At 40.8% G+C, this 24466-nt stretch overlaps 1 protein-coding gene across 3 annotated transcripts in view; it reads left to right on the top strand.

Moving 5' to 3' along the window:
• LOC142303756 (hematopoietic lineage cell-specific protein-like) overlaps positions 1 to 24466 on the top strand; it is an 88850-nt gene that overhangs the window by 32595 nt on the left and 31789 nt on the right. For 2 of the 3 annotated variants that reach the window (XM_075345447.1, XM_075345448.1), the window contains exons 6-9: positions 1894 to 1948; positions 3513 to 3568; positions 4263 to 4317; positions 19629 to 19739. In XM_075345447.1, the coding sequence (XP_075201562.1) occupies positions 1894 to 1948; positions 3513 to 3568; positions 4263 to 4317; positions 19629 to 19739 (277 nt within the window). The remainder of the gene's footprint in view (positions 1 to 1893; positions 1949 to 3512; positions 3569 to 4262; positions 4318 to 19628; positions 19740 to 24466) is intronic. The other variant, XM_075345449.1, reaches the window with a different exon arrangement.

Genomic DNA, 24466 nt, shown 5'->3' with positions numbered 1-24466 from the left:
ATCTGGTCATCAGCAAAGATCTTTCAAAGTTGGGTTGCCAAGTGCTATTCGGTGCAATGGAAGATGTGGAGACAGATGAATATGAGGGACCAGCTTTTAAGGAATAATTAGAAAGGGGGAACAGGGAAGAGTTAGATTAGTAAGGCGAGGTGATAGGCCTGTCCAAAGAGATGTGTTTTTAAAGCACGCTTAAAAATGGGGTAGCTAGGTATTAATTAGATTGTCTTGGGTAGTGCATTCCAGAAAACTGGTGTAGGCACAAGAGAAGTCTGAGAGATAGCGAATTAGACAAGAGTGGACCAAGCTTTCCAGGAGATTAGAGATAAAGGAGAGATTAGAAACAGGTGTGTAGTTAGCAAAGCAGCTCTGGTCAAAAGATGTTTTTTGTTTTTTTTTTATTAAACGGGTTATGATGGCATGTTTAAATGAGGAGGGAAAGATAACAGAAAAAAAAGAGCATGGTTAAACATTTTAGTTAGGTAAGTAGTTACAGCCGGAGACTGAATTAAATGTGCGGGAATATGGTCACTGATGCACGTTGTAGGGTGAGAAGAAGCAAGGAGGAAGGTAACTTCTTTTACCGTGTATCAAAACTTTGAGGAAAATTCTTCAAAGCTGGGAAAATTGAATATCAAACACTTTGAACATCTCAACCATTGTGTCAGAAGACACATCCCATCACCAAGCCTGGTGTGAAACATGTCTAAAAGAAATAATGATAAATCATGTACAATTTTGAAGAACAAATTATGCCAGAATTCTGGTATATTTAGCTCAGTAAAATTTCTCTATTGTACCAAAAATTACTTGAACATTTCTGAAAAGAATGTGTTAAGATTTTGTGTAAATGTTTGGGATTATGAATATCTATTTATTGACTGCCTACAATTATATTATTATGGCTCTTGTTTAATAAATGTATCTTTTGTTCTTGGGAATATAAGCTCCCAAGAGTTTGTCAGAAAATGTGTCCCTTCCTTCTGGGAACACTTGCTTGCTTACCCAAGCATGAATAGGGGGTATCAGGTGAGATAACTGTTCAGCTGTCTAAGGCCTCCGTCACACTCACGTGCCTCCGGTACGTGTGTGCCTTTTTTTTCACGTACCGGAGACACGGGCCCACGTTGTCCTATGTATTGTTATTGTTTTGGACACACGTAAGTATTCAGGAACGGAAAGTGTGTCCGTTCCGTACTTACGTGTGTCTGTTATTGAAAACCGCTGACATGTCCGTGTTGCTCCGGCAGCACGGGTGTCACACGGCCCGCACCCGTACCACACAGATGTAGTGTGGATGCGGGCTCGTCTGGCGGGACTTTCCGTTCTCCATGTGTTATTACGTATAACACACAGAGAACACGTACGTGCCACAAAAACGGCACACGGGGAACAAACCACCCCTTTAACACGTACGTGACAAAAACGTTACGTTTTATCACATAAGTGTGGCAGAGACCTAAGACATACGAATAATGAACAAATGTTTGCTGGAACGCTTCTTCCTGATTATCGCCCATCTAAATGATCCAGCAAAACTCCACCAAATTCACAAACGCTCATTCATCAGGTGCGAGGATTTTTAAGCTTGCTTAAAAATCATAGTTATGAGCAGTATATTATTCTCTATAAATAGGTGAAAAGTATAATATGATATTCCAAGTGAACAGAATGATCGTATCATTAATGATCATTTTGTGCACATAGAATTATTGCCGACCTGACTAAATAAACTATTAAACCACCAATCGGCTTGTATGTAGCGCATCTGTGGTCGGTAAAAGGCCATGATTGTGCTGTTTAAATATTGTAATTGGTAGTAGATAGAGAATTTTTCACAATAGCACTAAAAGCTAGTAGTAATGTTTCTTATATGTGATTGTCATTTTGCTTTAGTCTGCAGTTGGATTTGACTATAATGCTCAAGTAGAAAAACATTCATCACAACAAGGTAAAACTTGTGTCCTTGTGTTACTTCAACCTTCAGAAACCATGAACAATAATAAGACAAATTGCAGAAAAAATGCCCTCGTGTGCTATAACTTTGAGATGTAATCCAATGTACATAAAAGTGGTTGTTACTATTTTTAAAATGGCCGGTCAGATGTAAAAAAAAAAAAATTACAAAAATTATATTTACCCCCATTTGTCTTCTGCAGCTCCCATTACAAATTTTACTTTGTCCTCACTTGTGTCTACTTTCTGGTCTGGTCTTAACTAGAGATGATCGAATACCGTAAATATTCGTCAACGCCCATATTCTCTGAATAGCTCGCCGCTATTCGACTATTTGTGAATATTTGATGCGCAATGTAAGTCTATGGGAAACCCGACTAGTTGCCGAATAGCAACTATTCGCCGAATAGGAAACCCGAATAGTTGCCGAATAGCAACTATTCGGGCTTCCCATAGACTTACATTGTGCATCGAATATTCGCATAGCGGCGACCTATTCGTCGGATATTCGCGAAGCCGAATATTGCCGAATATTTGTGATATTCGATCATCCCTAGTCTTAACACATTGGAAATGGCAGGGAAAGTCCATTCAGCCAATCACTGTCTCAATCACCATTGTCAGTGTGTTGAGGCCAGACCAGAAACAGGTCTTTACAATATTTTTTTCCTTTCTAGACAACCCCTTTTGAGTAAAAAGCTGTGGAGAAGAAGCGCAATAGGGTTTTACCCCAATAACACACGGGGTAGAGACAGGGAGCAGTAATACACACCAAGTGAAGTTGTGAAAGTCACAACTACTATGCAGGCATGGAAAGTTTTGATCAAGGCAGCAGCAACCCAGACTGCAGATAACAGAGAACAATAGAGGAAAATAGGGTTTTTTTGAGCCGCGCCAATGATCACTTCTCAGGTATTCAGATTAATGGATCTTTATTTTGCACAGGTCTACGCATTTCTGGAGTCTCAGCTCCCTTCCTCTGGACCATCAGGCATAAGAACACATCAAGAGATTTGATGTGTTCTTATGCCTGATGGTCCTGAGGAAGGGAGCTGAGACTCCAGAAACGCGTAGACCTGTGCAAAATAAAGATCCATTAATCTGAATACCTGAGAAGTGATCATTGGCGCGGCTCAAAAAAACCCTATTTTCCTCTATTGCTCTCTGTTAGACAACCCCTTTTGGTATCTTTTACATTTATTGTGTTTTATAGAGTTTTCTTCGGTTAATGTGCATTATAGGTTTGTACCAACTTGATTTTTTTTACTTCACCTGCAGTGTAAGAAAACATCTCTATTATTTCTTTAAAAACACTATATATAAGGGTTAAAAAGAATAAACAGTGACTGGTCCACAGTCATTCATACTTTGTCACTGTAATTCATTTACAAGGTCTTTCCTTGAGTTATCAATTTACCTTAGTTTGGAGGGATCGGATAAAGAATGTGATAACACTCCCTAGATAGTGCTTGTTTGCTGTGGGAATTCCATAACCCTATTTCCCGGACAGCTGTTACTTACTTTTCCCATAAATTCATGTTTATTTTTTCTCCATATAGATCATTCCAAAGGTTTTGGAGGACGTTTTGGGGTTCAGTCGGACCGTGTGGACAAGGTGATACCATGACACAGTACAATATTATTTACACATAGGGTGGATAAGGTCTTTTATTATTTATTGATAGAGGGAGGACAGCTGGGGTATAAGAAATTATTAGTGATTATGACATAGCAGGGATAGGACAAGTAAAGATAAGTAAAGTAAATGTCATGCAGCAGTTATTCAGCATTGGTCTTTGTTCACATCACAATTGAGAAATGAATACAATTTGCTCAAATGGAAACCATACATTGGTATCTAGTATTAAGGTCATTATCATACTTTGCAGATTTGGTCCGTATTTGTAACAGCAAATTAAATGGTTAACTGTATTTATACTGCTATGTGGACAGGTCACGAAAGTTCTAGACAATTCTGGACAGTTCTAGAAACTATTTGATAGTTCTCACAGTTCCATAAGATTCTCGGAGTCTATAATCCGCACTGAATATTTTTCAAATATTCTTAAAAATAGATAGAATTCAAAATATCATTGTGCTGACCACAAAAGCAAAGTTTATGGGGAATAATAATAACCTTTCTATTAATTTTAGGCACAACAATTAGGAAAACACTTAACACCTGGAATAAAAACATATACGTAAAATTGTTATGTAGTGTTATCATCATGCACATATCTCTTTTTATTTTCTGATACCAAGTAAAATATACAACTGTATTGTGATACATGTCTACTGCTGTTTTTCAGTCTGCTGTAGGCTTTGAATACAAGGAGCAGTTGCAGAAGCATGCATCTCAGCAAGGTAATTAATACCAGGAGATGAAGAGAAATGGTCACGTTTGGCCAATTTAGAACATTTTGTGCCTAATATAGACGTTGATGGGTAATAAGTTAAAATCCAAACACATATTGAAGAAGCAACCTTAGGGCTCATTCAGACTTAGTGATTTTCTTGATAGATTGATTCTGCTTTTATTAAAGGGTAGTTCACGACTTATTTTTTCAAGCCACATTAATATAATGTTGAGAAACAAGGTTTCTCTCAAATACTTTATGTTGCCAATACTGTCTGTGAGTGTCACTATTGCCGATCGCTCATCCTCTTTTCGTGACCCCCCCGAGCTCTGTGACCTCTGATGTCCAGGGATGTCACGTTAACTTCCAGTTGACCTGACATCATTGCAGCTGGCCTCAGACTGGACAGCACATGACATTTGAGTACTATCTGATTTTTTTTTTTACAGACCCATAGACTTCCATTGCCAAAGTATGACATGTCTTTGAGATTCCTGGACATATGAATGGCCATATTCATTTCTATAGGTACAAGAGCTATCTGTGAGAAACACTCAAAAAATGGATATCTGAATGAGCTCTTACTCAGGAGTTTGAATTGGATTTTTAGTTGTTAGAATCTTTCAATGATGACATCATATTACTAATCGGGATGAGCGAACCCGTGGATGTGTGGGTTCACTGGATTCATACAAACTTTAGTTAAAAGTAGAGTTGAGCGCGGTTCGTGGTTCGTGGTTCTCCAGTTCGCGGCTCGAGTGATTTTTGGGCTGTTCGAGATCGAACTAGAACTCGAGCTTTTTGCTAAAAGCTCGATAGTTCTAGATACGTTCGAGAACGGTTCTAGCAGCAAAAAGCAGGGCTTTTTACAGCTACAGTGAGCAGGAGCCATCGCTGGCAGCCTGCCACAAGCTGGTAACCAAGATAAACATCGGGTATCCAAGCAAAGCGCTTTGGTTAGTAACCCGATGTTTATCTTAGTTACGTGCAGGAAGCCCACACTTTCCCGCTCAGCTCGCTCCACCCCCTCCTGCCCGCGGCATGTACACATACATACACACACACACACACACACACACACACATCCATATCCCCCCCCCCCCGCCCGCCCGCCCGCCCGCTCGCTCGCTCGCTCGGCTTACCTGCGGTGATGAAGTCCCGCCATCCCGACCTCAGCGCTGTCACTGTCCTCCATGGCCGCCGCTTGTCACATCACCTATCGCTTCCGACCCGAGACTGACTAGCGGTGACGTCACGGACCTCTCGCGATACTTGGTGTGAAGGCGCCGGGCGGTCATTGAGCTCAGTGACAGGGGCTGTCAGTGTGCTGGAGATCAGCGCAGGTAATGTACCTCACTGACAGCAGCACTTGTCACCCCCCTGCAGTGACCTGGGCTGACCCATTGATGTTAGCTCAGGTCACTGCACTGCTCTCCCAGCCAATGGGGAACATCCTGCTCTTCATTGACTGGGACAGTGTGCATCGTCATGGCAACCCCTTGGATTACACCAGACCTGGATTTGTTTTTCAATCTAATAAATTGGTTAAAGAGGGAATGTTTTGGGGAGTGTTTTTTCAAATAAAAATGTGTTTGTCGTGTATTTTTTTTTTATTACTGACTGGGTTGGTGATGTCGGGTATCTGATAGACGCCTGACCTCACCAACCCCAGGGCTTGATGCCAGGTGACATTACACATCTGGTATTAACCCCAAATATTACCCCGTTTGCCACCGCACCAGGGCGCGGGATGAGCTGGGGCGAAGCACCAGGATTGGCGCATCTAATGGATGCGCCACTTCTGGGGCGGCTGCGGCCTGCTATTTTTAGGCTGGGGAGATTCCAATAACCATGGACCTCCCTAGTCTGAGAATATCAGGCCCCAGCTGTCTGCTTTACCTTGGCTGGTGATCCAATTTTGGGGGACCCCTACGTGTTTTTTTTTTCAATTATTTATTTAATTTAAAATAACAGCGTGGGGTGCCCTCAGTTTTGGATTACCAGCCAAGGTGAGGTTGCCAGCTGTGGTCTGCAGGCTGCAGCCGTCTGCTTTACCCTAGCTGGCTACAAAACTAGGGGGAACCCTATGTCATTTTTTTTTTCATTTTTTTGGCTAAATACAAAGCTAAGCACCCCTTAGTGCCACATGAAAGGTACCAAAGGGTGTTCCACTTTTTCTCCATTTTTTTCTCCACTTTCTCTCCACTTTTTCTCCACTTTTTCTCCATTTTTTTCTCCACTTTCTCCACTTTTTCTCCACTTTTTTCTCCACTTTTTCTCCTCTTATGCTCCACTTTTTCTCCTCTTAATCTCCACTTTTTCTCCACTTTTTCTCCACTTTTTCTCCACTTTTTCTCCACTTTTTCTCCTCTTATGCTCCACTTTTTCTCCACTTTTTCTCCTCTTAATCTCCACTTTTTCTCCTCTTATGCTCCACTTTTTCTCCACTTTTTCTCCACTTTTTCTCCTCTTATGCTCCACTTTTTCTCCACTTTTTCTCCACTTTTTCTCCTCTTATGCTCCACTTTTTCTCCACTTTTTCTCCACTTTTTTCTCCACTTTTTCTCCTCTTATGCTCCACTTTTTTCTCCACTTTTTCTCCTCTTATGCTCCACTTTTTCTCCACTTTTTCTCCTCTTAATCTCCACTTTTTCTCCTCTTATGCTCCACTTTTTCTCCACTTTTTCTCCACTTTTTCTCCACTTTTTCTCCACTTTTTCTCCTCTTATGCTCCACTTTTTCTCCTCTTATGCTCCACTTTTTCTCCACTTTTTCTCCTCTTAATCTCCACTTTTTCTCCACTTTTTCTCCACTTTTTCTCCACTTTTTCTCCACTTTTTCTCCACTTTTTTCTCCACTTTTTCTCCACTTTTTCTCCTCTTATGCTCCACTTTTTCTCCACTTTTTCTCCACTTTTTCTCCACTTTTTCTCCTCTTATGCTCCACTTTTTCTCCAATTTTTCTCCACTTTTTCTCCACTTTTTTCTCCACTTTTTCTCCACTTTTTCTCCTCTTATGCTCCACTTTTTCTCCACTTTTTCTCCACTTTTTCTCCACTTTTTCTCCTCTTATGCTCCACTTTTTCTCCACTTTTTCTCCACTTTTTCTCCTCTTATGCTCCACTTTTTCTCCACTTTTTCTCCACTTTTTTCTCCACTTTTTCTCCTCTTATGCTCCACTTTTTCTCCACTTTTTCTCCACTTTTTCTCCTCTTATGCTCCACTTTTTCTCCACTTTTTCTCCATTTTTTTCTCCACTTATTCTCCACTTTTTCTCCTCTTATGCTCCACTTTTTCTCCACTTTTTCTCCACTTTTTCTCCTCTTATGCTCCACTTTTTCTCCACTTTTTCTCCACTTTTTCTCCTCTTATGCTCCACTTTTTCTCCACTTTTTCTCCACTTTTTTCTCCACTTTTTCTCCTCTTATGCTCCACTTTTTTCTCCACTTTTTCTCCTCTTATGCTCCACTTTTTCTCCACTTTTTCTCCTCTTAATCTCCACTTTTTCTCCTCTTATGCTCCACTTTTTCTCCACTTTTTCTCCACTTTTTCTCCACTTTTTCTCCTCTTATGCTCCACTTTTTCTCCTCTTATGCTCCACTTTTTCTCCACTTTTTCTCCTCTTAATCTCCACTTTTTCTCCACTTTTTCTCCACTTTTTCTCCACTTTTTCTCCACTTTTTCTCCACTTTTTTCTCCACTTTTTCTCCACTTTTTCTCCTCTTATGCTCCACTTTTTCTCCACTTTTTCTCCACTTTTTCTCCACTTTTTCTCCTCTTATGCTCCACTTTTTCTCCACTTTTTCTCCACTTTTTCTCCACTTTTTTCTCCACTTTTTCTCCACTTTTTCTCCTCTTATGCTCCACTTTTTCTCCACTTTTTCTCCACTTTTTCTCCACTTTTTCTCCTCTTATGCTCCACTTTTTCTCCACTTTTTCTCCACTTTTTCTCCTCTTATGCTCCACTTTTTCTCCACTTTTTCTCCACTTTTTTCTCCACTTTTTCTCCTCTTATGCTCCACTTTTTCTCCACTTTTTCTCCACTTTTTCTCCTCTTATGCTCCACTTTTTCTCCACTTTTTCTCCACTTTTTCTCCATTTTTTTCTCCACTTATTCTCCACTTTTTCTCCTCTTATTCTCCACTTTTTCTCCACTTTTTCTCCACTTTTTCTCCTCTTATTCTCCACTTTTTCTCCACTTTTTCTCCACTTTTTCTCCATTTTTTTCTCCACTTTCTCCACTTTTTCTCCACTTTTTTCTCCACTTTTTCTCCTCTTATGCTCCACTTTTTCTCCTCTTAATCTCCACTTTTTCTCCACTTTTTCTCCACTTTTTCTCCACTTTTTTCTCCACTTTTTCTCCTCTTATGCTCCACTTTTTCTCCACTTTTTCTCCACTTTTTCTCCACTTTTTCTCCACTTTTTCTCCTCTTAATCTCCACTTTTTCTCCTCTTATGCTCCACTTTTTCTCCACTTTTTCTCCACTTTTTCTCCACTTTTTCTCCTCTTATGCTCCACTTTTTCTCCACTTTTTCTCCTCTTAATCTCCACTTTTTCTCCTCTTATGCTCCACTTTTTCTCCACTTTTTTCTCCACTTTTTCTCCTCTTATGCTCCACTTTTTCTCCACTTTTTCTCCACTTTTTCTCCACTTTTTCTCCTCTTATGCTCCACTTTTTCTCCACTTTTTCTCCACTTATGCTCCACTTTTTCTCCACTTTTTCTCCACTTTTTTCTCCACTTTTTCTCCTCTTAATCTCCACTTTTTCTCCACTTTTTCTCCACTTTTTCTCCACTTTTTCTCCACTTTTTCTCCACTTTTTTCTCCACTTTTTCTCCACTTTTTCTCCTCTTATGTTCCACTTATTCTCCACTTTTTCTCCACTTTTTCTCTACTTTTTCTATGGTCGGTCTACCCATTAGCTCTGCCATGCATAGTGTAGCTCTACACCTACTGCACATGTTACTTTATGATTGACATCTCTTTCGTACCAGAGCTGTCTAAGTCTACTCTGACCCCATATTTGTCATTACTATATTGTCCTTGTACTGTATTATGACATTTGTATCATGTGTTTCATTTCTTGCTGTGTTGCAATTTTTTTGCTGCATCCCAATTGTACCTCTACATTGTTCGAGTTTATGTTATTGTTCTCTCACTCTTATGTGATACTGATTATTGTCATTTTTCATGATTACATGCAGATAAGTCCAATCTGACGAAGGCTCAGGCCGAAACGTCATTTGTAACTTGTTTTGGACAAAAACATATATGCTTATGAAAAAAAAATTTTCTTAATACGGACCAATAAAGAGTGATTTTGCATTACTATCCGTTGTGACTTACTGACTTAGTCTGGGAGATATAGAGTGCCGAGGTTACTCACTAATTTTATCTATTATTACCTCTGAGCACCTATATACCAGTGAGCAGAGCTTCCTCTACAGTAGTTCTCCTGATTAGGCATGCCCTTACCTCATGAGCAGGGCATTGCAGCTTTGGTAGCAACCATTACGACATGGACTCTGCTGCTGTGGACCCGGGGAGAGTGAGTGCAGATTCATTGCACCCACACTCCTCACATGAAGGGTCCGCACTCCTAGAAAATGGGGGATACGTTCCCTGAGTGTCTCCCCCCCATATTCTAGACGGTCCAGAGTCGTCGTGGGACCCCTTTATTTTTTTTCTTACAATAAATTGGTGAAAGAGGAAATGTTTTGGGGACTGTTTTTTCAAATAAATTTCTTTTGTCGATTTTTTGTTTTTGTTAGTACTGACAGTTTATGATGTTGGGTATCTAATAGACGCCATGACATCACAAACTGCTGGGCTTGATCTCAGGTGACTTTACAGCTAGTATCAACCCGATTTATTACCCCGTTTGCCACTGCACCAGGGCACGGGATGAGCTGGGGTGAAGCGCCAGGATTGGCGCATCTAGTGGATGCGCCACGTCTGGGGTGCCTGCGGCCTGCTATTTTTAGGCTGTGAAGGCCCAATAACTATGGACCTTCCCACTCTGAGAATACCAGACCACAGCTGTCCGCTTTACCTTGGCTGGTGATCCAATTTGGGGGGTCCCCTACTTTTATTGTGTAATTATTAATATTTATAAAATAATTATAAAAAAGAGCCTGAGGGGACCTCCACATTGGATCCCCAACCACGGTAAAGCTGCCAGCTGTGGTTTTCAGGCTACAGCCGTCTGCTTTACCCTAGCTGGCTATCAAAAATGGGGGGACCCAACGTAATTTTTTTTTTTTTTAACTATTTTTTAAATAGAAAAAATTAATGGGCTTCCCTGTATTTTGATTGCCAACCAAGGTAACGGCAGGCAGATGGGGGTGGCAACCCATAGCTGTCTGCTTTATCTGCGCTGAGAATCAAAAATACCGCGGAGCGCTACGTCATTTTTTTAAAGATTTATTTTTACAGCACTGTGATGTCCAGCAATCAAAATACAGGGAAGCCCATTTTATTTTTAGTTATTTAAATAAATAATTAAAAAAAATATATGTTAGCTCCCACTGCATTTTTTGTATTGCTAGCTAAGGGTAATCCAAGCAGCTACTGGCTGCTAACCCCCACTGCTTGGTGTTACCTTCACTGGCAATGGAAAATCCAGGGAAGCATTTTTTTTTTTTTTTGCCAAAAAGCTACAAAAAAAGGACGTGAGCTTCGCCATATTTTTGTATGCTAGCCAGGTATAGCAGGCAGGTGCTGGAAGAGTTGGATACAGCGCCAGAAGATGGCGCTTCTATGAAAATGCCATTTTCTGAGGTGGCTGCAGACTGCAATTCGCAGCAGTGGGGCCCAGAAAGCTCAGGCCAACCGGTGGTGCGGATTCCAATCCCAGCTGCCTAGTTGTACCTGGCTGGACACAAAAATGGGGCAAAGCCTACGTCATTTGTTTTCTAATTATTTCATGAAATTCATGAAATAATAAAAAAAGGGCTTCCCTTTATTTTTGGTTCCCAGCCGGGTACAAATAGGCAACTGGGGGTTGGGGGCAGCCGTACCTGCCTGCTGTACCTGGCTAGCATACAAAAATATGGCGAAGCCACATAATTTTTTCAGGGGGCAAAAAACTTCTGCATACAGTCCTGGATGGAGTATGCTGAGCCTTGTAGTTCTGCAGCTGCTGTCTGTCTGTATGGAGAAGAGCAGACAGCAGCTGCAGAACTACAAGGCTCAGCATACTCCATCCAGGACTGCATGCAGAAGTTTTTTGCCCACCAAAAAAATGACGTGGGCTTCGCCATATTTTTGTATGCTAGCCAGGTACAGCTGGCAGCCACGGGCTGCCTCCAACCCCCAGTTGCCTATTTGTACCCGGCTGGGAACCAAAAATATAGGGAAGCCCGTTTTTTTTAATTATTTCACTTATTTCATGAAATAATTAAAAAACAAATGACGTGGGCTTCGCCCTATTTTTGTGTCCAGCCGGGTACAACTAGGCAGCTGGGGATTGGAATCCGCAGCACAGGTTAGCCCGAGGTTTGTGGGCGCCTCTGCTGCGGATTTCAGTCCGCAGCCGTCCCAGAAAATGGCGCTCTCATAGAAGCGCCATCATCTGGCGCTGTATCCAACTCTTCCAACAGCCCTGGAGCCGGGTGGCTTGTTGGGTAATCATGAGTTAATACTGGCTTTGTTTTACCAGCCAGTATTAAGCCAGAGATTCTTAATGTCAGGCACGTTTGACCCGGCCATTAAGAATCTCCAATAAAGGGTTAAAAAAAGACACCACACAGAGAAAAAATACTTTAATAGAAATAAATACACAGACACATTAGAGACTCCATCTTTATTACCCCCTGTCAGCCCTCCACGATCCTGCTCTTCTGTCTTCTTTCTTTCTAGTGTAGTAGTAGTGACGATTGTAGTGAGGGGCATCACTTGGGGCTGGGGAACCTCCATCCTAACTACAATGCTCACTACAATCGGGAAGCAGCGTGCAGCCTTCACTCCGTGAGTGATCACTGCTGGCTGCTAGCGGTAACAGCGGTAACGCTGACAGACGCGTTACCATAGCAACGGTGCTCCCGGAGCCGCGGTTAGCGGTGACGTCACCGCTAACTGCGTTGCTATGGCAACGGTGATCTCCGTTAATGACCGGCTGTGTCAGCCGGTCCCTAACGGAACGGGGAGTCGACCGTGTGCTAGAGCATGTCGCCGGTACACGGCGATACACATATGTGCACCGTGTACCGGAGAGATGCACTCGCAGGTCCTACATGACGTGTCATAGTCATGTGACCAGTCTGTAGCCAATGAGATAATAGCCACGTGACTGGTCACATGGCTATTTTGACGTCACGATAGGTCCTGCTTCTCTGCTGGCAGTGCAGGTCACCGGGAGGATTCAGCGATCATCGGATGGAATAGCGGCAGGAGACAGAGTGCAGAAGGGATCGCGAGGACCGGTAAGTGTTATGGCAATGTTTATTAACTGTTTGTGTACATTTATAATGCATTTTTATGTGTTTGTGATTGCCTCCCATTATAGCCTATTGGTTCTAGTTCGGTTCGTCGAACGTTCGACGAACCGAACTCGAACGGGACCCCCGTTCGGCGAACCGGCCTCGAGCCGAACCGGGACCGGTTCGCTCATCTCTAGTTAAAAGTTCGGTTTGGTACCCAGACTTACACAGAATGTGACCCCAAAACCCATATAGGTCAATGGGGACACAAACTTATGTGCTGTGAAATTCTTGCAGTTAGAGCTAGGGGGCTGCAAAAGGAAGCAAAATAGGGGTGAGAGCAGGACAATTACTCTGCAGACAAATGTGGATAGGGAATAAATTAATTTAAAAAAAAAAAACGGCCTGAGGTCCTCCCTATTTTTGATAACCAGCCAAAGTAAAGCAAACAAGCAGACGGCTGGGGGCTGATATTATTATGCTGGGTAGGCCCTTGGTTATTTGGCCCTTCCCAGCCTAAAAATAGAAACACGCTGTCGCCCCAGAAGTGGCGCATTCATTAGATGCACTAATTCTGGCACTTTGCCCGACTCTTCCCAATTGCCCTGGTGCAGTGGCAACTGAGGTAATTTTTGGGCGGTTTATATCAGCTGTGAATTGACAGCTGGCATCAAGCTCAAGAGGTAGTAAAAAATTCATCTATCAGACACCCCCATTACTAATCTGGTAAGTATAGTGATAAAATACACACACACACACACACACACACACACACACAATCACACTGGAAAAAATAGTTTATTTAAATAAAGACTCCTCCACACTTTCTGGTTCACTAATTTATTAATAAAAAAGATCCTGGAAGTTCCGATGTAATTCAATGATGTAATGTCCCATTATGTCCATCGAATCTTATGGAGCCTCATTCTAAGAATGAAGCTCCATACATAAGTCACTTGTGGTGAGCAGTAGGCACGGATATCTCACAAGCATGAAAGGAAAGGATGTAAGACTCTAATTTTTTTTTTTTTTTAATAAAGATTGTGATGTGAAAAAAAACAGCCATTTTTTCACTACATGTAACACAAAAACCTGATTTTTAACCCTCTTGATGGACTCTCTTTAAAGTTTTTTTGGGATTAGTGATGATCGAACTCCTGTCACCACCACTAATCAGTTGACTAAATGACAGCAGGAATTCCATAACTGTGGTGTCCATTTAATTTTTAACTAGTTCAGTCATGTGTTTGGTGTTTGATTCCCACCACTCTGAAATTAGTGGCCTATCCTCAAAATAGAAGAATAGGTAAATAATATTAGTCATCATTCATTAAAGTGGACTTTACACGCAACGACATTGCTAACGAGATGTCGTGGGGGTCACGGAATTTGTGAGGCACATCCAGCCTCGTTAGCGACATCGTTGTGTGGGAAACTCATGAATGACCGTTAAACGATCAAAATTACTCACCTAATCGTTGATCGTTGACCGGTCGTTCTAATCCCGATTATCGTTGCTGTTGCAGGACGCAGGTTGTTGGTCGTTCCTGCGGCAGCACACATCGCTATGTGTGACACCGCAGGAACGAGGAACTACATCGTACCTGCGGCTGCCGGCAATGAGGAATGAAGGAGGTGGGCGGGATGTTACGGCCGCTCATCTCCACCTCTCCGTTTCTATTGGGCTGCCGCTTAGTGACGCCGCTGTGATGCCACACGAACCGCCACCTTAGAAAGGAGGTGGTTCGCTGGCCACAGCCAAGTCGGTAGACAGGTAAGTCCGTGTGACGGGTGTTAGCGATGTTGTGTGCCACGGGCAGTGATTTGCCTGTGACGCACAACCGACAGGGGCGGGTGCTTTCGCTAGCGATGTCGCTGTGTGTAAAGCCCGCTTTACACTCCCTGACAGAAGTTCTGTCGCTTATCCATGTTATGTAAATAAAAGCTTATAACCGACTTTAAATTTATCCATTGGTTTTATAAATTACTCTTTTGAAAGCTGAAACCCTCCCAAATTTGGTTTAGGTTATGAAAATAAAGTTGCTGCAAAGCTGAAATATTGATCATTTAATGAACACAGAAAGGTCAGATTTTGGCAAGACAAAAGTTTTGTCGCCCACAGAAAGTAATGTGAAAATCAAACAAATAATTAACTTCTAATACAAATATATGTTGCATAACATTGGTGAATGAAGTTGTGGTGCTATTAGAGCCATATTCAATATTTTGTGTGACTTCCATGAGCTTGAAGGACTGCATCTATGCGGTTCAACAATGATTCATACAATTTATTGATGAAGTCATCAGGAATAGCAAAGAATGCAGTCTTACATGCCTCCCAGAGTTCATCTAGATTCTTTGGTTTTGTCTTCCAAGCTTCCTCTTTCATCCTACCCCAAACATGCTCAATGATCTTCATGTCTGGTGACTGGGCTGGCCAGTCCTTGAGCACTTTGATATTATTTGCCATGAGGAACTTTGTTATAGAGATGGATGTATGAGATGGACCACCAAACTTAACTATTTTCTGGATGTAGTGTGGATCCATACGGGCTCTAGTAGGTCTCCTGTAGTATTTCCGGTGGCTGTGGTGTAATTCAACTGAAGATTCATCAGAGAAATCAACCTTCTGCCACTTTTCCAGCATCCATCTGTTTAGCAGGCTGTGGGTCTTGGCAAATGCCACATGATTTTTTAATTGCCTTTTGTTTAGTGCTGGCATTTGGGCATGACCATGGAGGCTATATCGAGACAGAATCCTACAAATTGTTCTAATTTACATAGGGACTTGAGGTGACCAGGCCTGTTGGAGCTCTGCTGCAGTGAAAAAGGGGCTGGCTTTGGATTTTCTAACCAACAATTGTTCTTCCTGAGCAGTTGTCTTGCGGGGTCTGCCAGACCTGGGCTTGTCAAAAACATCTCCAGTCTCTTTAAATCTTTTTTTTAATTCTTTGTACTTGATGCTGAGACACATTAAAAGGTGCCAGCCACCTCTGCAGTGGATCTGGTCTTCAGCCTCTTGATAATCAAGGCTTTGGTCGCAGGGTGGATTTTTGACGTGTTGTCAGAGGTCAAGTTGCAGTTCAAGTGAAGGTCTGGGGTGCTGGGTTTCTTTTTATACACACCCACTAATTAACCGATCATTTAGTGAGTACAGGTGAAGATGTAAACTAGGATTTGGGTGCATTATATGACAAGGTGACAAAACTTTTGTCTTGCCAAAATCTGACCTTTCTGTGTTCATTAAATTATCAATATTTCAGTTTTGCAGCAACTTTATTTTTATACCTTAAACCAAATTTTTGAGGGTTTCAGCTTTCGAAAGAGTAATTTATAAAACCAATGGATGAATTAAAAGTCAGATTATAAGCTTTTATTTACATAACATGGAGAAGCGACAAAACGTCTATCAGGGAGTGTAAAGAATAAGATAAGAAACACAATATAGAATAATAATTAAAATGTGGAAGGGACAATTCATTTTTTTATTCATGTAAGAGATTGCTAGGCTATACTTAGCAGGCATATAGAATGAATAATAATGGCCAATTTTAAAACATATAAAGAAATATAAATGGTACACTGCTGGAATATTGCACCATAATGTGTATTTGCTTCATTATATGGTAAGTACAGCATTATTGCCATATACTGTATATACAACCATGATCAAAAGTGTTGGCACCCTTGAAACTGTTCCAGAAAAGGAAGTGTTTCTCTCAGAAAATTATTGCAACTACACATTTTGTTATACATGTGTTTATTCCGTTTGTGTGTATTGGAACAACACAAAATCAGAGGAAAAAAAAGGAAAATTGGACATAATTTCACACAAAACTCCAAAAATGGGCATGGCAAAATTCTTGTCACCCTAAACAGCCTTTTGGAATAAATAAATGCAATTAATCGCTTCTTATAAAGATCAACAAGCTTCTTACACCTCTCAACTGGAATTTTGGGCCACTCTTCTTTTACAGACTGCTCCAGGTCTCTCATATTTGAAGGTGCTTTCTCCCAACAGCAATTTTAAGATCTCTCCACATGCGATCAATGGAATTTAGATCCGGGCTCATTTCTGGCCACTTCAGAACTCTCCAGCTCTTTGTTTCCATCCATTTTTGGGTACTTCTTGAGTATGTTTTGGGGTCATTGTCCTGTTGGAAGACCAATGACCCATGACCTAGGACACAAATCCAGCTTTCTGATACTAAGTACTACATTGCAACAACCACTTTCTTTGATAATCTTCAGATTTTATGATGCCTTGGACACAGTCAAAGCACACAGGGCTAGAGCCACCATAACAAGCACAAAATATCTTTGAACCTTCACCATATTTGACTGTAGGTACTGTGTTCTTTACTTTGTAGGTCTCATTATGTTTTCAGTAAACAGTAGAATCATGTGCCTTACCAATAAGCTCTATCTTGGTCTCATCTGTCCACAAGATGCTTTTCCAGAAGGGTTTTGGTTTACTCATGTATATTTTGGCAAACTGAAGTCTAGCTTTTTTATGTCTATGTGTCACCGCCTGGGTCTCCTGCCGTAGTGTTTAATTTCATTCAAATGTTGACAGATTCCTCGCGCGTAGACTGATGCACCTTGAGCCTGCAGAAAAGCTTGAATTTCTTTCATAACTTGATTGGGGTTGCATATCCACCATTCGGACTATCCCGCTTTGCAACCTTTCAACAATTTTTCTCTGCCGTCCATGTCCATAGAGATTAGCCACAGTACCACGGGTTGTAAACTTCTTGATTATATTGCCCAGAATGGACATTCGAGATATCTGGATTTGTAACCTTGAGTTTGTTGATATTTTTAGTTTTTGTTCAGTTTTGGTTCTCAAGTCCTCAGACAGTTCTCTTCTTCTCTTTCTGTTCTCCGTGCTTAGTGTGGCACACACAGACACACAATGCAAAGATAGAGTCAACCTTTCAACTTTGTATCTGGTTTCAGGTGTGATTTTCATATTGCCCACAGCTGTTACTTGCCACAGGTCAGTTTGGATGAGATGAGCATCACAATCTTGAAACAAAGTTATTTCCAAAATTGTGTTTAAAGTGCCAACAATTTTGTCCGGTCCATTTTGGGGGTTGTGTGTGAAGTTTTGTTCATTTTGCCTGTTTTTATTCTCTGTTTTTTTTGTGTTGTCCAAAAGAAACAAAGGAAATAAATGTGTAACTTGTAATTTTATGATAGAAATACTTCATTTCCGTATACAGTGGGGAAAATAAGTATTTGATACACTGCCGATTTTCCACATTTTCTCACCTACAAAGAATGGAGAGGTCTGTAATTTTTATTGTAGGCACACTTCAACTGCAACAGACAGAAATCCCCTCAAAAATCCAGAAAATCACATTATATGATTTTTAAATAATTAATTTGCATTTTATTGCATGGAATAAGTATTTGATCACCTACCAACAAGCAAGAATTCTGGCTCTCACAGACCTGTTATTTTATATTCAAGAAGCCCTCCTACTCTGCACTCATTACCTGTATTAATTTCACGTGTTTAAACTTGTTACCTGTATAAAAATGACACCTGTCCACACACTCAATCAATCACACCCCAACTTCTCCACCATGACCAAACAGTGGTCTAAAGACACCAGGAACAAATTGTAAACCTGCACAAGGCTAGGATGGGCTACAGGACAGTAGGCAAACAGCTTAGTGAGAAGGCAACAACTGTTGGAGTGATTATTAGAAAATGGAAGAAACACAAGATGACTGTGAATCTTACTCGGCTCCATGCAAGATCTCGCCTTGTGGGGTAAGGATGATTCTGAGATAAATCAGGAATCAGCCCAGAACTACATGGGAGGACCTGGTCAATGACCTTAAGAGAGCTGGGTCAACAGTCTCAAAGATTATAGTTAGTAACACACTACACAACCATGGATTAAAATTCTGCAGGGCACACAAGGTCCCCCAGCTCACACCAGCACTTTCACGTCCGTTTGAAATTCGCCAATGATCATTTGGATGATCCAGAAGAGGCATGAGAGTAGCTCATGTGTTCAGATGAGAATAGAAAATAAATAAAAATAGAACTATTTGGTATCAACTCCACTCGCTTTGTTTTGGGAAAGAAGGAGGATGAGTACAATCAAAAAAACACCATTCCAACCGTGAAGCACGGAGGTGGAAGCATCATACTTTGGGGGTGCTTTTCTGCAAAGGGGACAGGACGACTGCACCATATTGAAGGGAGGACAGAATAATGTATTGTGAAAATTTGACCAACAAACTCCTTCCCTCAGTAAGAACATTAAAGATCGGTTCATGACGAGGTCATCCAGCATGATAATGACCTGAAAAACACAGCCAGGGCAACTAAGTAATGGCTTGGAAAAAGCATTTGAAGGTCCTGGAATCGCCTAGCCAGTCTCCAGACCTGAACTCAATAGAAAATCTTTGGAGGGAGCTGAAACTCAACGTTGCCCAGTGACAGCCCCGAAACCTGAATGATCTGAAGAAGATCTTTATGGAGGAAGGGGCCAAAATCCATGCTGGAGTATGTGAACTTGGTCAAGAACTACAGGAAATTTCTGACCTCTGTAATTGCAAACAAAGGTTTCTGTACCAAATATTAAGTTCTTTTTTCCTATTGTACCAAATACTTATTTCATGCAATAAAATGCAAATTAATTATTTAAAAATCATACAATGCGATCTTCTGGATTTTTTTTTTTTATTCTGTCTGTCACAGTTGAAGTGTACCTACTATAACAATTACAGACCTCTCAATTCTTTATAGGTGGGAAAACTTGGAAAATCGACAGTGTATCAAATACTAATTTTCCCTTCTGTATATACTTGCTTTTCATTTTAGATTTTCCAGTTCATGCTGTTAACGGGAGTCGTTTTATTTTATTTGTCTCATCAGATCACTCTGTAGGATTTGGAGGAAAATTTGGGGTACAGAAAGATAGACAAGATAAATCAGCTCATACTTGGAGCCATAAAGAAAAAGTAGAGCTTCATGAATCTCAGACAGGTAACATTTTCCATACTAATCAGATCACAATTATTATTATTAGTATACTCTGTACAACAGATGTTATATTAAAAGAAAAACTGTTTCTGTCACAGCACCAGTTTCATGTTATTTGGGCACTAGAAGAAATAAAAGATACTGTGAATGGTTGCTATGGGCAACAAAGAATATTTTATATTTCTTTTACCATTACATAAATTTCCTTCTTTGTTTTTACTAGTTTTATTATTTCTGTGATCTATTTTACTCTATATATTACATGCAGTCGGTACATAATCATCCAAGGCAAAGATGGGAAATGTGTTTTCTACAATGTGTGAGCCCATATGTCATTCAGAACATTATAATTCTGTTTAGAACCTAACACACCATCTACAAATATTATGTCAAAGACGGCATTACACTTCTAGCACAATGATATAATATATTAATGATAATATATTGTCGATGTTAGGACAATCATTGTCACCCTATAACTAATTTTGCAGACTCTATACACTTTACTCAATACTTTTATGCTCTATAACCAGTCCATAGACGCAGTTTATACTGCAGTCGTGGCCAAAAGTTTTGAGACCAACACAAATTTTGATTTTTCACAAAGTTCACTACTTCAGTGTTTTTACATCTTTTAGTCAGATATTTCTATGATTACTGAAGTATATCTAGAAATATTTTATACATTTTTAAACTTTTTTTGACAAATACAGTCATATGAAAAAGTTTGGGCACCCCTATTAATGTTAACCTTTTTTCTTTATAACAATTTGGGTTTTTGCAACAGCTATTTCAGTTTCATATATCTAATAACTGATGGACTGAGTAATATTTCTGGATTGAAATGAGGTTTTTTGTACTAACTGAAAATGTGCAATCTGCATTTAAACAAAATTTGACCGGTGCAAAAAGTATGAGCACCCTTATCAATTTCTTGATTTGAACACTCCTAACTACTTTTTACTGACTTACTAAAGCACTAAATTGGTTTTGTAACCTCATTGAGCTTTGAACTTCATAGGCAGGTGTATCCAATCATGAGAAAAGGTATTTAAGGTGGCCACTTGCAAGTTGTTCTCCTATTTGAATCTCCTATGAAGAGTGGCATCATGGGCTCCTCAAAACAACTCTCAAATGATCTGAAAACAAAGATTATTCAACATAGTTGTTCAGGGGAAGGATACAAAAAGTTGTCTCAGAGATTTAAACTGTCAGTTTCCACTGTGAGGAACATAGTAAGGAAATGGAAGAACACAGGTACAGTTCTTGTTAAGCCCAGACGTGGCAGGCCAAGAAAAATATCAGAAAGGCAGAGAAGAAGAATGGTGAGAACAGTCAAAGATAATTCACAGACCACCTCCAAAGACCTGCAGCATCATCTTGCTGCAGATGGTGTCAATGTGCATCGGTCAACAATACAGCGCACTTTGCACAAGTAGAACCTGTATGGGAGAGTGATGCAAAAGAAGCCGTTTCTGCAAGCACGCCAAAAACAGAGTCGCCTGAGGTATGCAAAAGCACATGTGGACAAGCCAGTTACATTTTGGAAAAAGGTCCTGTGGACTGATGAAACAAAGATTGAGTTGTTTGGTCATACAAAAAGCGTTATGCATGGAGGCAAAAAAAACACGGCATTCCAAGAAAAGCACTTGCTACCCACAGAAAAATTTGGTGGAGGTTACATCATGCTTTGGGGCTGTGTGGCCAATGCCGGCACCGGGAATCTTGTTAAAGTTGAGGGTCGCATGGATTCAACTCAGTATCAGCAGATTCTTGACAATAATGTGCAAGAATCAGTGACGAAGTTGAAGTTACGCAGGGGATGGATATTTCAGCAAGACAATGATCCAAAACACTGCTCCAAATCTACTCAGGCATTCATGCAGAGGAACAATTACAATGTTCTGGAATGGCCATCCCAGTCCGCAGACCTGAATATCATTGAACATCTGTGGGATGATTTGAAGCATGCTGTCCATGCTCGGCGACCATCAAACTTAACTGAACTGGAATTGTTTTGTAAACAGGAATGGTCAAATATACCTTCATCCAGTATCCAGGAACTCATTAAAATCTACAGTAAGCAACTTGAGGCTGTTATTTTTGCAAAAGGAGGATCTACAAAATATTAATGTCACTTTTATGTTGAGATGCCCATACTTTTGCACCGGTCAAATTTTGTTTAAATGCGGATTGCACATTTTCTGTTAGTACAATAAACCTCATTTCAATCCAGAAATATTACTCAGTCCATCAGTTATTAGATATATGAAAGTGAAATAGCTGTTGCAAAAACCCAAATTGTTATAAAGAAAAAATATTAATAGGGGTGCCCAAACTTTTTCATATGACTGTACATTAAGTTTCTGAAAAGACTGCAACTTTGACCCATTTTGACTTCTACGATTCAATCTGGTATGCTGGGTTTTAGTTTCTTTGAGTTTCTGGGCCAATTCCTGACTAATGACCACTCACTCTTGCCTAACCAATATTTGGAGGTTATCACAAGTTCTCTATTTTTCTTACCTGCATATTGAGGATTGACCACAGGTTCTCAATGGAATTGAGATCTGTGACGTTTCCTGGCTAAAGACCAAAAATGTCAATGATTTGTTCACAGAACCACTTAGTTATCACTTTTGCCCTGGGACATGTTCTCCATCATGCTGGAAAAAAGCATTGTTCATCACTAAGTTACTCCTGGATCATTAGGATAAGTTTCATTTGAAGGATGTTTAGATGCCATTCTTTATTCCTGTCAGTGTTCTTAACCTCTTCATGACACATGACTTACTGGGTACGTCATGGAACGTGTCAGGTTAATCCCGCCAGGTGCCGGCAGCGATCCCTGCACATGTCAGCTGATTTGATCAGCTGACATGTGTGGCTATCAGGCACAAGTGGATTCACGATCCACTCGTGCCTGTTAACCCCTTGCATCTCACTGTCAAAATGTGAGAGGGAGAATAAACAGCGTGCCGCGATAAGCATTCACTTACACGGCATCATCAGAAGTCACGTGACGTGATAACATGGATCTGATGGTTGACATGGTAGAACAGGGTCATGTGATGACTTCTGTAGCTATCATGAGTGACGTCTTCTTATACCCGGCAGAGTGCCGTGTGTGAGAGTTAGGGCTCTTTTCCACTTGAGATTTTCATGTGCAAGTGCGATCCGATAAAACATCGGATTGCACTCGCACCAGTGTTAATCAAGTATCCTCTTGCCTTTTATTTCTGGACACGAATCGTGCTCTCGGTGCAATCGGAGCATGCTGCATTTTGCACCAAGTCTCAGGTCACGCGCCCTCATACAAGCCTATGGGAGCGTGTGAAGCATCGCACTGCACTCGCATGTTATGCGACTGCAGTGCAATATACGCAGAGACAGACAGCGGAGGAGATGGTGAGAAAGTGCTCCCTCCCTCTTCTCCAAGGCTGTGATACGATCGCAAGATTCGGAATGTTCTGACCATCATTCAGAACCTGTGGTCATCCACAAAACAAACAGATGGACAAAGAAAAAACATAACTACTAGACCTGATTAGGCCAAGATGGATTGTCATCTGTCAGGATTTGGCCCAAAGGCTGTTATCCAGCTGCCAAGGTGAATTGCAGAAGAGTCAACACCATAAATATTGAGTCATTACATAAACTTAATGTATTTGTCATAGTAGTTTAAGAAGTCAGAAATGTTTACAATTGTGCATCAGTAACCAAAGAAACATTTGACAAAAAGATCTAAAAACACTGAAGAAGCAAACTTTGTGAAAACCAAAATTTGTCGATCTCAAAACATTTGACCATGACTGTATGTCTAGTACATTGTGAAGCAGTAGTGTAGTGCCTACATTGCAGTGAACCACTAATATACTCTGTATCTGACATTTTCCCATGTTTCTCATAAGAACAATTATGTTTTGTGACTCCTACAGTTTTCTTAATATGTTGTGGTAGACTGTTACACTTTACTTCTTTTGCTAGAGAGGACTTGACAATAGATTGGCACACAGAGTTTTTGCAATTTCTTCATCCACCAAATTCAAGCAAAGAGCCACAAGTGAACATAGGAGCAGCACATAACACTAAATACTCTATACACTTTAAGGGGAACCAACCATCAGGATTTTCATCTATAAAGTAAAGCCAGTGCTATACTGGTGCTAGGATGCTGAATCTAAGTATATCTTTTGTTCATAGATTGGATGTTTTAGTTCAGAAATATGTGCAAGTATAGTTCCAGCAATGCACTGCTGTTTGATTGACAGGTGCAACAGGGGTCGGAATATGAAGGTTGGGTCTTGCTATCTGTTCCCACCCCTGTCCGCCTGCCTGGCCTTCCTCCCCCTGTCGCCATCATAGACGTTAATTCTGGCACGTGTGCAGTGGCATTTGTAAGTATTTCAGAAAACTCTTCACTAAGATGATGTCGGATTCAGTGCCTGCGGATAGCGCTATCTTCGGCACTATATTTGTGAATATTCTGTCAGCCTGCATTTTTTGTCTGGTCTCCTCTGAAGCGTTGGCCTCGTGTTCTTCTGGGTGCGGTCTACGGTGAGCTGATTTTGGGGGCGGTCTCCACTTCTGTTATGACCATACGCTCTCGTGGTCACAACAAGAGTAGAGGATGCGAGGACGCATGTGTCGCTCTCGGCTAGTGCTTATGACAGTCCGATGCAGGAAGACAGAGTGTTTACAAAGATAGTGTCGGAGATAGCGCTATGAGG

This window comes from Anomaloglossus baeobatrachus, chromosome 4 (genome assembly GCF_048569485.1).
Source record: "Anomaloglossus baeobatrachus isolate aAnoBae1 chromosome 4, aAnoBae1.hap1, whole genome shotgun sequence".
In the NCBI taxonomy this organism is placed as follows: Eukaryota; Metazoa; Chordata; class Amphibia; order Anura; family Aromobatidae; genus Anomaloglossus; species Anomaloglossus baeobatrachus.
Note: the sequence above shows the minus strand (reverse complement) of the source record. Positions and strands in the feature narration are given on the sequence as shown.